The sequence below is a fragment of the Macaca thibetana genome, chromosome 11 (genome assembly GCF_024542745.1).
Source record: "Macaca thibetana thibetana isolate TM-01 chromosome 11, ASM2454274v1, whole genome shotgun sequence".
Taxonomy (NCBI): Eukaryota; Metazoa; Chordata; class Mammalia; order Primates; family Cercopithecidae; genus Macaca; species Macaca thibetana.
In genome coordinates this window covers 99,623,916-99,640,503 of record NC_065588.1, presented here as the reverse complement: position 1 = coordinate 99,640,503, position 16,588 = coordinate 99,623,916, and the positions used below count along the sequence as shown (strand labels likewise).

The 16,588-nt window shown below is 37.9% G+C and overlaps 1 protein-coding gene across 5 annotated transcripts in view; it reads left to right on the top strand.

Annotated features, from left to right (window-relative positions):
* Positions 1 to 16,588, top strand: part of C11H12orf42 (chromosome 11 C12orf42 homolog) — a 183,683-nt gene that overhangs the window by 80,876 nt on the left and 86,219 nt on the right. For all 5 annotated transcript variants that reach the window (XM_050748484.1, XM_050748481.1, XM_050748482.1 and 2 more), the window contains one exon: positions 12,755 to 12,823. In XM_050748484.1, the coding sequence (XP_050604441.1) occupies positions 12,755 to 12,823 (69 nt within the window). The remainder of the gene's footprint in view (positions 1 to 12,754; positions 12,824 to 16,588) is intronic.

Genomic DNA, 16,588 nt, shown 5'->3' with positions numbered 1-16,588 from the left:
GTGGAACTTAAATTAACAAGCAAAAAACAATTAACATCATTAAAAATGGGCAAAGTGTATGAACAAACACTTCTTAAAAGAAAACATATAAGGAGCCAAAAAATATATGAAAAAATGTCCAATATCACTGATCATCAGAGAAATGCAAATCAAAACCATAGTGAGATGCCATCTTACAGCAGTCAAAACGGCCATTATTAAAAAGTCAAAAAACAATAGATGCTGGTGAGGCTGTGGAGAAAAGGGAATGTTTATACACCGTTGGTGGGGATGTAAATAGTTCAGCCACTGTGGAAAGCAGTCTGGAGATTTCTCAAAGGACTTAGCTACCATTCCTCCTAGCAATGCCATTATTGGGTATATACTCAAAAGAAAATAAAGCAATTCACCAAAAAGACATGTGCACTTTTATGTTCAACACTGCACTATTGACAGTAGTAAAGACATGGAATTAACCCAGGTGCCCATCAGTGGTAGATTAGACTTTAAAAATATGGTACGTATACACCATAGGATACGATGCAGCCATAAAAAGAGTGAAATTATGTCCTTTGCAGCAACACGGATGCTGTTGGAGGCCATAATCCTAAGTGAATTAATGTAGGAGCAGAAAACCAAATTCTGCGTATTCTCACAAGTGGAAAGTAAATATTGAACACACATGGATATAAATTTGGGAACAATAGACACTGTGGACTACTAGAGGGGAGAGGAAGTTGGGGAATGTGGGTTGAAAAACTACTGATCGGGTACTGTGCTCACTACCTGGGTGATAGGATCTGTATCCCAAACCTTAGCATCATGCAATATTCTCACGTGACAAACCTGCACACGCACCCCTTGTATCTAAAATAAAAGTTGGAAAAAACAAATCAGTGAGCTATATCTGCTATATGCGTATGATGTGCCAGAGGAAATACTAACTGATACGGACTTGCTTTGGGGAGTAAAGTGAGGGAGGCATGAGCTTTGCATTCAGGGGTTCTGGGATGAGACCCCAATTTATCACTTCTTACCAGGTGTGATGTCTGACTGGGTATAGGACTTGCTTCCTTGCCTAGAAAATTTAGGCCATAACCTCTTTGGCTGTTCCTTCTCTGGGAATGTCCTACATTCCCAGAAGTGGAAACCGTCAAGGAACAGGCTGCCTAATGGCTTTGGTATCTCAGTCCCATGTTTTCATCTAGTGGTAGGGTTGACTGGTTTGAGGGACAGGTGAGATAGTGTGAACGTGTAGTTATATAATGCATTAATTTCGTTGCCCTGGCTAGAATCTGCAAGAAAAGAAAGGAGTCTATAATATCCAGAAGTTTTCAAACATATATGCTTGAATTTAAAATTTAAACAAATTATTCCCCCTTAAACATTAATATTTTTATTTATCTCCTCTTTTGACTGTTTATGAGGAGGTCTGTACAATGTGTATGGCAGTCTTGCAGGGCTGCACTTTTTGATCAGAGTAGGCATATTTATCACCACCTTTCTAACCATATCGTCACATATTCCTTGGCCATATTCATTGCTAGCCATGCTATCCCCTTTTTGAAGAAACCAAGTGCACACAGCTTTTACTATGCTTCTGTGGTCAAAATCATGCAAGAATTATTTGCTTACTTTCACTACATTTCATAGACACCATTTGGTTTTAAACTGACCTTTGGTTTTTTTTCCCCACTGTCCTTGTATATTTGGTTCTCATGCTAGGGGATGACTGCCTTTTCCATTGTTAAGATGGCTTATTTCTAAAGAAAAACAAATTTAACTGGATCGTATTTGTTTATATTATTTTTTCACTCATCATTTTCTCTCATATCTATGACTGTGATTAAAAGAGCCAATGCACGTAAAATGTCTGGAACAGAGTGGGTGTTTGATAAAAGGTTGCTTTTGTTAATATTTACTGAAGATCACAGAACTAGCAAAAGGAGGAAGAGGTGAATAAAGTATGTCAGGCTCCAGGGTCCATTCTTTACCCATCGTGAACAGCATACATCCTCCCATGGCAAAAGGAAAGCCACATTTGTTTCTTGATACAGAACATTAATCTCTTTCAAATGTGTTTTTGTTGTTGTTGTTGTTGTTGAGATGATGTCTCGCTCTGTCACCCAGGCTGGAGTGCAGTGGTGCAATCTTGGCTCACTGCGACCTCTGCCTCCCAGATTCAAGCGATTCTCCTGCCTCAGCTTCTTGGTAGCATGGTGCCCACCACCATGCCCAGCTAATTTTTGTATTTTTAGTAGAGACAGGGTTTTGCCATGCTGGCCAGTCTGGTCTCGAACTCCTGACCCCAGATCATCTGCCTGCCTTGGCCTCCCAAAGTGCTAGGATTACAGACGTGAGCCACAGCACCTGGCTGTCTCTTTCAAATTTTATTCCACTTTATCTGATAAACACCATCGCACGTGTGTATATCACAATACTATTTATTTGGTTATTACTGTTTAGTGGAGTTAAAACAATCTTAGTGTTTAGTTGAAATGAGGTTTAATAAAAATGGGCTGGGTCTTCAATATATTTCTCATTTCAGTTCTGAACTATGACATTTTACTTGTGCTGATTCCAAGGTTAAAAATTTAAACTCAGTTAAAATGTGAGTCTTCAGAAAGAGTTTCAGAAAATGTGCTTTATCCTGGGTTATCGGATGGTGTTTTGCTGCCTTCGTTGCAAGTCCTGATGTGGCACCTTTGTTGAGTGTAGTTTACTTTATGCTCTACAAACTCAGATCACTGTAGTTAGTTGCCAGTGATCATTGCATTGGTAACCATCTTGGGCTCCTCTATGGCTTATATTTAGAGTAGAAGTATGGTACAGCCTTCAAATAAACTTTTTAAGTCAATTTCTTTCTCTCTGCTTGTCTCCCTCTATGTATGTGTGTGTGTGTGCGCATGCATGTGCACGCATGTATACATAATTGTTTTAGTCTGTTCAGGATGCTGTAACAAAATACTTTAGATAGGGTAATTTATAAACAACAGACATTTATTGCTAATAGTCCTGGAGGCTGGGAAGTCCAAGATCAATGCACAAATAGATTCAGTGTCTGGTGAGGGCTTGCTTTCTGCCGCTGAGATGCCTTCTTTCTGTGTTCCTCCCATGGCAGAAGGAGATAACAAGCTCCCCTGGGTTTCTTTTTCATAAGGGCACTAATCCTATTCATGAGGGCTCCACCCTGATGACCTAGTCACTTCCCAGAGACTCGACTTCTTAATAACAACACATGGTATTAAGGGGTTGGGGATTAGATTTCAACACATGAGTTTTGGAGAGATACAAACATTCAGATTATAGCAATGATTGTTTGTATCACAATTTTACTTTCTATGCTTTCACTTCTGCATAGTAACTCTATTGTATCTGACAACATTATATCAAATGAAAAAAAGTAGAGTGTCATGGTAAGAATACACTGCTACAGTTTTGCTTAATAAAATTGACAGTAAATTCCCTTTTGATTATGATTTTTAAAGCTTTTGCATATTAAAAATATTAATAGAATTGGCTATATAGTTCTATTAGAATAATGTTATTACTAAAAGAGATAGTTTTTTATATATAGCAAATTAGCTAGCTGCATATTAGCTTGATATGATCATAAGGCTGGCAAATGAATCTGCAGGTGTGCAACGCACTACAGCGTGGACAAGGGAGGGTGGAAACAACTGCTGTCTAGTATTTTTCTGTGCACATGTCTTGAAGGAAATTAAGAATAATAGTAAAAGTTATTGGGGTATATTTGGAGGCACTTTGAGCACACATCTTGGTTCAAATCCTCCTTGCTTGGTAACTGAGTATCCTTGGACTTATCATCTAATCTTTCAGTCAGCTTTTTTATCTAAATAGAGATGACAGTACCTACTCCATACAGTTGCTGGGATGTGCTCAGTAACCGTTGATTTCTCTTCCTGCTTTCCTTGTGGCTGGCTTTCAAGAGTGTGAATAGACGTGAACATACAGAGTCTTCTACTTTTAATCTGATTTGCTTGTCTGAAAGGACAAAAGTGGGACTGCTTTGATCCCTAAGACTAGAACCACCCTGGGAATAACTCCTCTGTTCTCACCTGCCCTGCTTTCCATGCTATTCTTGCTGGAATAAAGATACAGTTCAAATGTTCTTCTGGCAGCTCTTTCCAAGGCATTACCTAGAACAAAGATGGTTGAAGTATGGGTAGATATTCCCCATCCATCCTGGGGCTTGCTTGTGGCCATGACAATCATGCCCGTCAGTCAGGGCCTCTTTCCTGTGAAACCTGGAAGCGTCTCCAGGGAGCCCCTCCCCACTTGGTGTGAGTTGGCATTAAAGTTGTCCTGACTTAAAAATTCTGTAGGAGAAAACACACAAATTGGAACACAAGGATCTTGGCTCACAGATTATCACACAAGTATTTTTGCTTCTTTTTCAGACAAGCACAGAGAAGATTAAATGGATTACTTAAGATCCTAAATTGATTGGAGAAGCAGGATTAACACTTAGGGTTCTTGACCTCAAAATTAAGGCTCCTTTTAGTTTAGGCTTTTCCATTTTTGCTTCTGAAAATAGTGTCTCCCTGGAAGTGAGTGGCTGCAAGAAACAGTGAATTTGAAGTCTTAGCAGAATTATCCAACTACTGACTGGATGGCAGTGGGGTGGGAGAGTTATGGGGGAAATTCAAACATCAGCTGGCATGTTGGATTAAATGATCTTTAAGATGTATTCTGGGCCCCAGATTCTGAGATTCTCCTTACAGTGTCACTTAGAAATGTAATTTCCTAAATATGAAATGTCTCAGGAAGTAAGTTCCATGTCTGGGATTCATTTGCAATTAGACATTCAAGACTCTAAATAACATTTGGGTTAATTAACTTTTCCCTGGTTTCATAAAACACGTTTGTACTTCTGACCATCTTAGTATATTGTGCTCAATATAAGATTGTTAGTAGACTTGTGAAAATTATAAAATTTAGAAAATAAAAATCATGATGAAAATAATACATTCTTTTAAAGTCAAGGAACTGCTAGATGCATGACACGATATCATAATTATTTTTTGGTAGGAAGAAGTCTTATTTATCTGCATACCCATCTTAAAAAAAGATCTATTAAAAAGTTGACAATTTAAGATAATTCTAGACTACGAGATTTGAGAAGTGCACATCTGTCCATTTTTGGCCACAATGAATGTTAAATAGATTTTCAAGTTTTTTTTTTTTATGGGTATCAAAGTGATGTTCTTATTGAACCTTAAAAGCCATAGTGAGCCTCCCTTGTCTCCTATCCTCCCCCTTGCAGCGTTGTAAATCTAACTTCTGCCCGTCCTATTGTTCAGAAAAAAGCAGCCATATTGTGCTGATTGCTATTAAATTAAAGCAGAAAGGGAGAGACACAAATGTGGAAGCCCATCTTACCAGCAGGGATACCACTATCTTTTATTTTGCATTTTGGGAGGGTCAGAAAGTCATGACAGGCATCTGACCTCTGATAACCTCTTTGATGCTTCTGTGTGCAGTTTTTGGGGGAAGAACTTAATTAAATACAATTGAATTTCCCTGCTAACATTACCACTGAAAGGACTCCTTTTAGATGGCTCAGTGTTTGCTGGTGAGGAACAAACAAAGATGCTTCTTTTGTTCCTCAAAGAAAAGTTAGCATATGTTAGTTAAGGATTTGTGATTTCTTTTGACTAGACTGGCGGGTTCCTAAAAATTCAATGAGTCTTCTGAAATGGTAACCATGCTAAAACATGAAATATGCGATTAACTAAAATGCTAACCCTCTTTATTCCTGTTGGTTATTACTAAGGTTAATCTTTTAAAGAGTTTACTATGTTAATCTATGCTTAAAAATTATGATCATTTATTTATAATGAAATTGCTAATGTATGGATACATCAAATGTAACTTGTTCATCTCCTGGATTTTTTAGCTACCAGAGGAAGGGAAGAGTTACCAGCAGATGCGCTTTTGTGCTTTCAGCTAGGAGACAGTTAAAACAGGAGATGACAAAAAATATACAGTTTTTGGTTTTGAACAGTTTGTTGAAACTTTAAGAAGCTTGTCTACAAGCTATACTTTAATAAAATGCAATAATCTATATACTCTATAGGTTAAAAATCCATTTTCCCATTGTTACTCTTGGGCTTCTGAAATTAGTGGCTGTCAATGACAAATTGAGGAATCAGTTTTATAATCATACACAAATAATAAGTTATTTTATTCAAATTTGAGACTTGGTACTTATTGAGAGAGGAATCAGGTTTATATCTTCTTAGATAAAAAGAAACTTTTCCTCCTAGATGATTTTGTTTTCCTTGAAGAGAAGATTAGAATTAAGAGCTGATGCTTTTGAATTTAAAGTTGACTATTGTGTGTGTTAAGCCTACTTCCTCACCTCCACATCCTCTTCCTCTGTTTCTAAGCTTTCCCAGATCTCTCTGATTATTTAGGGGGAGAAAAAGTCAACACTTGACCCTGCTGCTCTATCTGGCTGCTGCTCCATCTCTTGTTTCTCATGCATGGTTAAATTCCTAAAAATGGTGTTTACTATACCCACAGCCTATATTTCCACGTCACTCTCCAGAATCTAGTTTCTATATTCACGATATACTATGTACTCCAGGGGAAGGTGCCCACAATCAGGACCACCATGTAAGTTTGGATGGTATATCTTACACAAGACTCCAAGCCAAGGGGATAGGAAGAGGCTAAAATTTTGGTGCATTTAATGGCTAGACTAAGTGCTACCATGGGGCCTTATCTGCCAAGAGGGGCGTGCCATTGTTACTGTGATGATGATAATAATTATTTTGTGCTTTGCCTGAAGGCTCCATAGGGCTAGCTGTGGCTTTGTCCACAATTCCCTTGGTCCAGTCTCAGCCTTTACTGTCTGATCTTATTTTTCAAAATCTCAACCTTTTAAAGCATGTGAGCAAGAATGAAACCTCATTTGTCTAAAGGGTACAAAATTCTTTGTCAACGGGAGGCCTTCCTCAAGGCGGTTAAAATCTTAAATCACTATGGGATTGGGATGAATTGTAGTTGACCTTTGAACAGCATGAGGGTTGGGGTGCAGTTGCCCTTGTGCAATAAGAAATCCATACACAACTTTTGACTCCCCCAAAACTTAACTATTAATAGCCTACTGTTGACAGGAAGCTTTACCAATAACGGAAACAATTAACACACATATTTTTGTATGTTATACATATTGTATACTGTATTCTCAAAGTAAGATAGAGAAAAGATGTTATTAAGAAAATCATAATGAAGAGAAAATGTATTTACTATTTGTTAAGTAGCAGTGAACCATCATGAAAGTCTTCATCTTCATTGTCTTTACAATGAGTAGGCTGAGAAGAAGAGGAGGGTTCACCTTCTGTCTCAGGGGTGGCAAATATGGGAGAAAATCACTGTATTAGTAGACCTGCGCAGTTCAAACCCATGTGTTGGTCAAAGGTCTACTGTATTTTTCTGTGTATTTAAACAAAATACTAGTTGAAGGAAGAAAAATAAAAATTAAAATCATTATGTAAAAATACAATGCCAATCTCTTTTTTTCAATCACTTGGCTGTCTCATGCCCTCCTCCTTTGCAGTCATCCTGATGGGAGACACCTGAACACTGTGAAGAGTCTGCAGACTTTATGACTAGGAAGGCTCACCTTGGAATCGCAACTCCAACCACTTACGCAGTGATATTGCCTTGGCTGTCCTTGAGTTCTGTGGGCTTCAGATTTTTCATCTACAAAATAAGGATAAAAATTGTTGGCTCTCAATGTCCTTTGGTGGAGGATAAACGGAGTTATTACAGGGCACATCTACTATTTGACCTGGCAGCAGCTCATAGCAGAGTCAGAATGTTCTCTCAGTCTACACTTTCCCCATGCTGACCCTCTATTAACATTACTTTTACTTATTCTTTTTCAACTGGATTTTTTTTTCTTTTTGCTCTTTCTTTAACATCTTGCTCAGCTGACATCTCTTCCAAGAAGTGTTTACTGATTCTTCACATTTGTCTAAATCTTCTCCTCAGGTCTGGTAGATGAGCTCCCCGGTACCTTATGCATCCATTTTCACAGTCTTTATCCTGCTATGTTGTAATTGCACCAGGGGAGCATTATGCTTCATTTATTTTTGTATCCTTGGTACTGAACATAGTACATGGAAAACCAATAACTATTTGATAAGCTGAATTGTCTTAATCTCAACATCTGGACAAGTGGAGAGAAAAGTGTCGGCAAAGCCATGGCAGTTGGGAAACATAGATGATTAGAAGCAGTGGTGACCAGACCCCTTCCTTGTATGTTTCATCTCTAATGGATATTCCTCTATTGCTTAATTTCTGATACATTGCGCTATCCAGGTCTCTTCTTGGGGAAGAACTGATCTCTTTCCAGGGCTTCAGTTATGTCTTGTCTTGACCATATAACCTCTTGAAAGCAGCTATCTACAAAGATCAGTAGATCAGTACCTTGCTATTCCAGAACCAACAACACCTGGGAGTTTGCTATAAAACCAAAATCTCAGGTCCTCCTCTAGACCTCCTGAATTAGAATCTGCATTTTAGCTATTCCTCAGGTGATTTGGATGTACAGTAAAATGTAAGAAGCCCTGGATTAGTAGTAGGTGCCTTTAAGAATAATGTATTCCCTGAATTTATTGATATTTAAATGCCTTTGCCTATGATGTCTCAGAGAATGGCATTGGGTCTATTGCAAAGAGAATGAAATAGAACATTGGTATATCGATGAGATCTTGGCCAAAATCAGGCAGTAATTTTCTAACCAAGTTAACTGCAAGTGAAACAATCCACATTAGATTAGAACTAAGTAGACAACCTAAATATTTAAAACGGGTTCAATAAGTGAGAAACAAGTATTTCATCTTAATGTCTTGATCCTCTGCTTGGATAGAAAATGATTAACGTTTTAAAGAGACTATTTCTTTAGAAAGAAATGCACTATCCCACATCAAGGCAAACATGTTTTTTTTTTATTTTATTTGGTAGCAGTTTAATGACTGAAGCAAGGATTTCAAAAGCTATCTCCTGGTTTCCGTTCCAATCTTAGAGGCAAAGCAAGTATTTGCTTTCAGCATAGTTGACACCCAAGCGTTCTGCAAATGTTTCCACAAAGCCAGCTGCCCTTTATAGATCCCCCTGGGAACTTTTCTTTTGGTTACTAACCCTTGAGAGCCTACAACTCCCTATTTGTGAAGGTATTTGTCAGACAGAAAGAGGTCATGAATCTTCAGATCTTTTTGAGGAGCATGATCAAGACTCCAGTTTGAAAAACTTTATCCCTTTGCTCAGACCTTTGGGCTCATCTGACGACTCCCTTCTCCAGCCTTATCATCCCGTTGGAACATGCCCCTCCACACACACAGATACACAAAAACAGCACTTCTGTAGCATTTCTTGGCCAGTATATTGTAGGGTTGAAAATTCTGAGAAAATTCATTCCTTATCTGAAAGCTTCATTGGATTTTAAATGCATTTTTATACTAACATTTCTGTTGATGAATCTTGTAGATGCATGAAATTTTATGTTTACTGCTTTTGCTTTATCATCAGTTCAGTCATGGTTTCTCCCTGGGTCTCGCCTTTGTATCTTCCATAGTACCTTATTCCCTCCCCCTTTTTAAATAACAGAGTCCCAGAGAGTGTTCAATGACTGATCTCTAATGCCATGCGCTAGGTTGAATAAAAGGCTGTGGTCAAACACTCATCTGGAGAATCATGTTACAAAATCGTCAGTGACAAAGACCTGCTTCTGAGATATTGTGGCCTTCCAAGGACCTGATGGTGGATTCAGTTTTTACTCTTCACGCACCTATTAGGTGGTTCAAGTGTATAGATGCGTGTGTGTGTGCTTGCATGTGTGTGCATGCCTATGAGCGTGAACAGAACAAAAACCTCAACTCTCTAGCACATACCACCTGTTTTCACATCATTGTTGTTACAAAAGGCTTTTTTTTTTCCCTCCTTTAATTAGCTGAGCTGTCCTATTTTTTCATAACTTGCCTCTTCTCTAACATATGGGCTGTAACCGTATTTCTTTTCATTAGACCTGAGCCTTGTTTGTCATTTATACCATACTTTTGCCTTTCTCTTTCATTTGGAAAGAAAGAGAGGCTTTTCTATTATTTTAGAGCAAAGCACCTCTGGTTTATGTGGCGACTCTTGTGGCTTTCTAAATGCACTTGATTTAGCTTTCAATGTGTAATTACTGCCAAACAAGTTAATTGCTTTATAAGTGTCCAAAATTCCCTGGTTTAATTTTGCTTTCATTTACCAACCTTCATTATACATCCACTGTTCAACATAAACACAAATGATTGTTAATGAATGCCTAATACCATATTCATTAGAAAATCAGATTAATGACTGGCAATGAATATCCCAGCTACTTTATTCTTTCAAGCTTTTTAGTTATTTATTTTTGCCTTGTTGATTACAATAGCTCTTTTGTTTACCAGGAAATTCTACCTGTACTCCTAGTCTGTTTCTTTCTGGACTCCTCGTCTTGCTTAAAAGTTCAAGGTAAAGGTTTCTAAGGTACTCCCATTCCTTAATTGTTCTTTCTTCCTGCAGATATGTCCAATATATGTAGCTATTTGTACATAAACTTTATCTCAATAATGCTTTATAAAAAATTAAAAAACCAAGGCAATCAGAATGCACATGATTTCCTTGGGCTATTGGCTACCATAAAGTCTTGTGGTTTGGACAACAGAAATCTCAGGACTGCGTTGTATAGACGGTCAGGTGGTACACTGAACTACCCTAAAACGTACTGTTTTTGTATCACAGTCTCTGTGAATGATGCCACCCTGCTGTGCCATCCACAACTTGCATAGCTCTGAGGAGTGGCACTAAGAAATCTCCACTGAAATAAAAAATGGATCAGAGCAGGGTGGTTTGGGACAGCATTCAGTGCTTCATGCTGATTGCCCTGGGCAAAGGTTGCCTACTTGGAAGATACCACATGTGTGAATGTACATGGTTTGAGTGAGTGGCAGGAGGAGAACTGAGATGCACATCATGGGGATGGGCCTGATTTTCCCCCTGGTAATTCTTGCTTTGTAAATGAAATTCCTTCCCCTCCCTGCAGACATGGGGTTGCTTTTCCAATCAAACCGGCAGCTGAGGTTCGAAGGCTATGCATGTGTGCTGATAACCCAACAGAGGACGATGGGTAGAATACAAAGTCCAGATGCTGAAATTTGAGCCCTGGCTTGTCACTACATAGTTGTGTGATCTTGAGCAGTTTCCTCATCTATCAAGTGCAAATGTTGGCAATTTAGAATTCCTTCTGGCTCCACAGCCTGTGACACCACATTCCTTTTGGGATGACAGGAGAGTTCCCCTGCATTCTTTCAATGCATTGACTGGATGCTTACCATGTGCCCAGCACAGAGTTGATGTCAGGGATACTAGGTAGAAGACACATTTTCTTGATCTCATGGGAGGACATATCGGCGGGCCCATGCACCCCGCCAGTCTTTGGCAGCAGTACAAATGCATCACAGTGGTAGCACTACTCACCTTCAGTGCTGTGAAATCTATTACCCTCCCCAATTATTTACTCCAAGTTCTAGTAATTTTACCTATTTCTTCCCCCTTGGGCCCCCTTCTACTGCTCTTCTCACCATTCTTCTATCATGGTACTTTAATCTCAGAGAAGCTCTTGTTTCTTCTTCCATTTTTGTCTCAGTTTCTGTCTCTAGCCCTCACCCAAGTCTACATAATCTATATTCCTTGACTCCACCTGTTTCTGTACCTTCAGAACATTTAGTGTTATTGGAATCTTAACTTTATTTATGTGATTCTTTGGTTACTACCTTCTGCTTTAGACTCTAATCACCTCTGGGAAAGGTAGTGGCAGACTCACCATTGTTTTTCTGACATATACTTGTATCCTGGTGATAGATTTTTTGGGGGTCTCTCCTTCATGACACCAATCTTAACAGACTGGTTTTAGCAAATATTGGGCAACAGAAAGTCAAAGACCTTGAGGAGCATAACTAAATAAATAAAAAGCACTGAATTGAAAACCAGAAGTATGAAAACAAATCCTGATATTATCTTATTAAGGTTTGGTATTTTAAGTAAAATTGCAAGTAAGTTTCAAATCAAATGTCTGGTTTGATAGTTAAGTAAATTTGTTCTCTTCCATTGTGAGATCCTCAGGGATTACCTCTTCTGACCTCCCTGAGTTTATATATTGTATGTTTTGTATATTTGTTTCAGTCACAGGTGTCTACAGTGATAATTCTGCATGCCAAGCAACTCCAAATAAGTGACTTTCAACAAGAAACATTCATTTCTTACTTATGTTCATGAACCTGTGGGTTGACTATGGCTGCATTGGGCTCAGCTGGGATGGGCTTTGGGCTATGGGAGGTACAGCAGAGTCACATGGCAAAGGGTGTAAATGTTTAATTCTATTTCATCCCAATATATCACCATATTTTCAAAATACTTTGTCTCTCTCTTTCATCACATGTATCAGAGTTAAAATTTTACATTTATTTGTGTGATTATTTCGTTACTACCCGTGGCTTACTCTGGACTCTTGAGGATGGGAACTGTGTTTTGGGCTCACCATTGTTCCCAAAACACCTGGGACAGTGCTGTGGGCAATATCGGGTGCTCAGTGAATGAACAGCCATTGTTTGAAAGAATTAGCTTCTGATCTGCCTAGAAACCATCACAGGAATGGAAATGTTTCTTTCTAAGAATTACTGAAGTGATACTAAATGCCTTGTTTCTAATGTTTCAGAAATCCCCTTGCTACATTCCCATTGTGAGCAGTGCCACCCTGTGGGATAGAAGCACACCCCATGCAAAGGTGAGTCAGTGGAGTGTTATGTGCAGGGCTGCTCCATAGTGCCGACCTTTTGGCTTCAGTTGCTTTACGTGTAAGCAGATTTGTTCCTTTGTATTTTTGACTTTATAACTAGTAAAGGATTTTTTACATTTTAAAATAAGAAGGATGTTAAAAGACATTTCCTAGAAAACCTTGGATCTCTGTTTGAGAGTCATGCTACCTCCTTATTCTTTACACACAGATATGTACACCTAGAAAAACCTGTATCATCCACTGATGTCCAAGAATAGAAATCACAGTACATTAGGGGTCTTTTCAGTGCATTTATGTGACCAACATACAGAAACTAGGGCAATAATTTTATCTTACCATCATCCATAAAAATTTACAGCTGAGTTCACTAGGCAAAAAGTTGACCTGTTAGTAGTGTTCCTCTCCTGTACCATCTTCTACTAATTGGTTGCTAATGCTCTTTTTCTTGGTGAGAGCCAAAGTGAATGTTTGTCCCTACGATGTGCATATGCATGGCTATAAATGACTATGATGTGAACATGGAGATGGTCACCATGGCTGGCTAGTCCAGTTGTCATGGAGCTGTGGTAGCTTTCCAGATTCAGTCCCACTGGAGCTTTGTTTACAAAAGCAGGATTGGGATAAAAAGAACCTTTTGGCCAACACTGAAATTTACATCCTAAGGGCCTTAATCACCTTCATTTCCTTCCTATTTACCATGAAGGGAATTGCAACTTCCTCTAAAAAGGAACACACAGTCCAGCAACACTGATGAAATCACAACATCCCAAGCACATGAGGAGGAGAGAGTTTTCTCTTCTGTGGACTCCCTTTTTCAAAATTTGTGAGCAGTACTGGCTTAAATTACAGCTTGCAGAAAAGTAGCATATGGTGACTGGAAATACAATTCAAGAGTAGAAATCAAAGATGTAGAAAATCACATTTTAAGATTAATGGAAAAGGCCAATAATAGTAGAAAACATGAAAAATATGAAGTAGTTGAAAAACATGACCTAGTTTTCTCCCTGTTCTTACTTTGCACTAAAGCAGAGGAATGTATCTAAGTAAGGTATCTGCAATATGCTGTTTCATTAGTTATATGTCCATTTGGACTTCAAGGATCTGTGCAACTGAAGGATTCCATGACTCCCGGAATGGACTGTGTTGGAAAGGAAACAGGCCCCAGTAAAGTCCCTTTATTACTACTATTCCATAACTAGTATGTCAAGGCTCTTAGAAGACAACACTTCATGAAAAGTGACCACAGATCCATTCTCTCATCAAGGAGTAGTGCAGGTGACAATGAGAGTTGGCATTTAGCTCATACCGCAGCAAGATGATGCCTCTGGAACTCACAGACCAGTGCCCCCTGGGTGCCACTCCTTTCCTCTGACAGCTTAAGTTAGAACGGGGAAGCAAGTGCAGTCCTATGTAGAGCAGGGCTTGGCAACAGCTAGATCCTCTTTCAAATTGCATCATCTCTTCCTCTCTCTTTCTTCTCTCTCTCTTCCTCTCTGTGTTTTTGTGACTTTGGAGGAATTATGGAAGTAGGACTAAAAAATTTTAAGATTTATATCTTTAAAATACTTTCATATTATGTTGTTGCATATAGTATATACTGTATATTGACTGCTATATACTTTATTATATATTATACATTGTATATTATGCACTATACATCAGATGTTGTATAGCACATGTATATGAAACATATACTATGTATAACATACTATCATATATGACAGATAACCTGTATTGTGTATGTGTGTGTGTGTCTTTGTGTGCCTCTGTGTCTGTGGCTGTGTGTATGTGTTCCAGTATTATACCTTATATATTGTATTTACTGACCACCTAGCAATAGTCAGATACTAAAAGCAACAGTAAAGAAAAAAGTCTTTGCTTTTTAGGAGACTATCAATAGTGAAGAACATAAATAATGGGAAATTATCAGATAAATAATTCAATAATTCCAGAAAACTGCTTTGTTATGAAAACTGTAGATTGGAGGTAATGAGGTTGAGTGTCTCTTGGGGTGGGAGAAGGGTGCTGCTTTTGCTAGGGTAAGGTGGTCACGGAAGGCTTTTCTTCTTCTTCTTCTTCTCCTTCTTCTGCTTCTTCTCCTTCTTCTCCTTCTTCTTCTTCCTTCTTCTTCCTTCTTCTTCCTCTTCTTCTTCTTCTTCTTCTCCTCTTCCTCCTCCTCCTCCTCCTCCTCTTCCTCCTCCTCCTCCTCCTTCTTCTTCTCCTCCTCCTCCTTCTTCTCCTCCTCCTCCTCCTTCTCCTCCTCCTCCTTCTCCTCCTCCTCCTCCTCCTTCTCCTCCTCTCTTTCTTTTTCTTTTTTCTTTTTTTTTGAGTTTGCTGGATCATATAGTAATTCTACTTGAACCCGGGAGGTGGAGGTGGCAGTGAGCCAAGATTGCACCATTTCACTCCAGACTGGGTGATGGAATAAGAATGTCTCAAACAAACAAACAAATAAACAACAACAAAAATAGACTTAATAGCCTTTAGAAGCATTTTCATTAACATAAAGAAAAACGCCAATGACTACTATTATTATGTCTGTTCAAAAATGTCCTCAGGGTTCAAAGCAATAATATACAGGGAAAATGTATAAGAACTGGGGGGAAAAGATAATGTTTATTATCTACCTGGAAATTCTAAAATTATCTCAAAATTATTAAAATATATAAATTATTAAAACCAACACTATAAATTACTTTGGAATAAATTAAAAAAATTATAAGACATATATGGAGAAAAGTATAAAATATTATTTAAGGATACAAAAGAAGGTGCCCAAATAAATGAAGAGATACTATGTATGTGAATGAGATGTCCATCTTTGTCTTTTTGGTGAAGTTAAAAGAAGACTGATCCTACAAGTTAAATGAAAGACCATAACTTGATCTTTCAATTATGAAGAAGAAAAAAATATGGGAACTTGTTTTTACCAGATATCAAGACTTTTTATAAAGCCTTAGTAATTAAACAGCATGCTTTGTGCTCAAGCGTAGGCCTGTGGAACTGAACAGAATATATAAATCTGATATACAAAAGAAAGGATATTAGATACTGATGGGGAAAGGAAGGACTACGGACAACTGGCTATTCCTACAGAAAAAAAAGGTAATATTATTTATCTATTCACACTAAATAGAAAAGTAAACTTTGGGCAGGTTTAAGAAAACAGTAACTTTTAGAGAAAATACAAAATATATTTTATGACCTGAGGGGTATAAAGGGATTTCCCAAGGTATAAATATCATAAACTTTCAAGATATATTGATAAATTTTACTACATTATAGATTAAAAAGTTTCCTTTACCAAGCTTTATAACAAAAATAAAGACAGGTTACAAGTTAACAACAAATATTTGGAGAGCAAATACTAACAAGTAATTTATTTCTATAATTTACATGGAATTCCCACCAATTTGTAAGAGAAAGATAGTTAACTGGGCAGAAAAATGAGCAAAGGATATGAATTGACAATTCACGAAGAGGAAACCTGAATATCCAATAAAAGTATAAATAAAAGTTTTAGCTTATTAGTGTCAAGGGAAATGCAGATAAAAACTGTAATGAAAGATGATTTCATACTTGTAAGTTGACACAAATGAAAAAGTCAGATGATAAAACATGTTGACAATGGTATAGAGAAATGGAGAGTCTCACAAAAGCTGCTGGAGAATCACTTTAGAGAGAATTTTCATGATCTAAAACAGTTGTAGAATGTAAACACCTTTTATTTTATTTTTGATACAAATATTTATA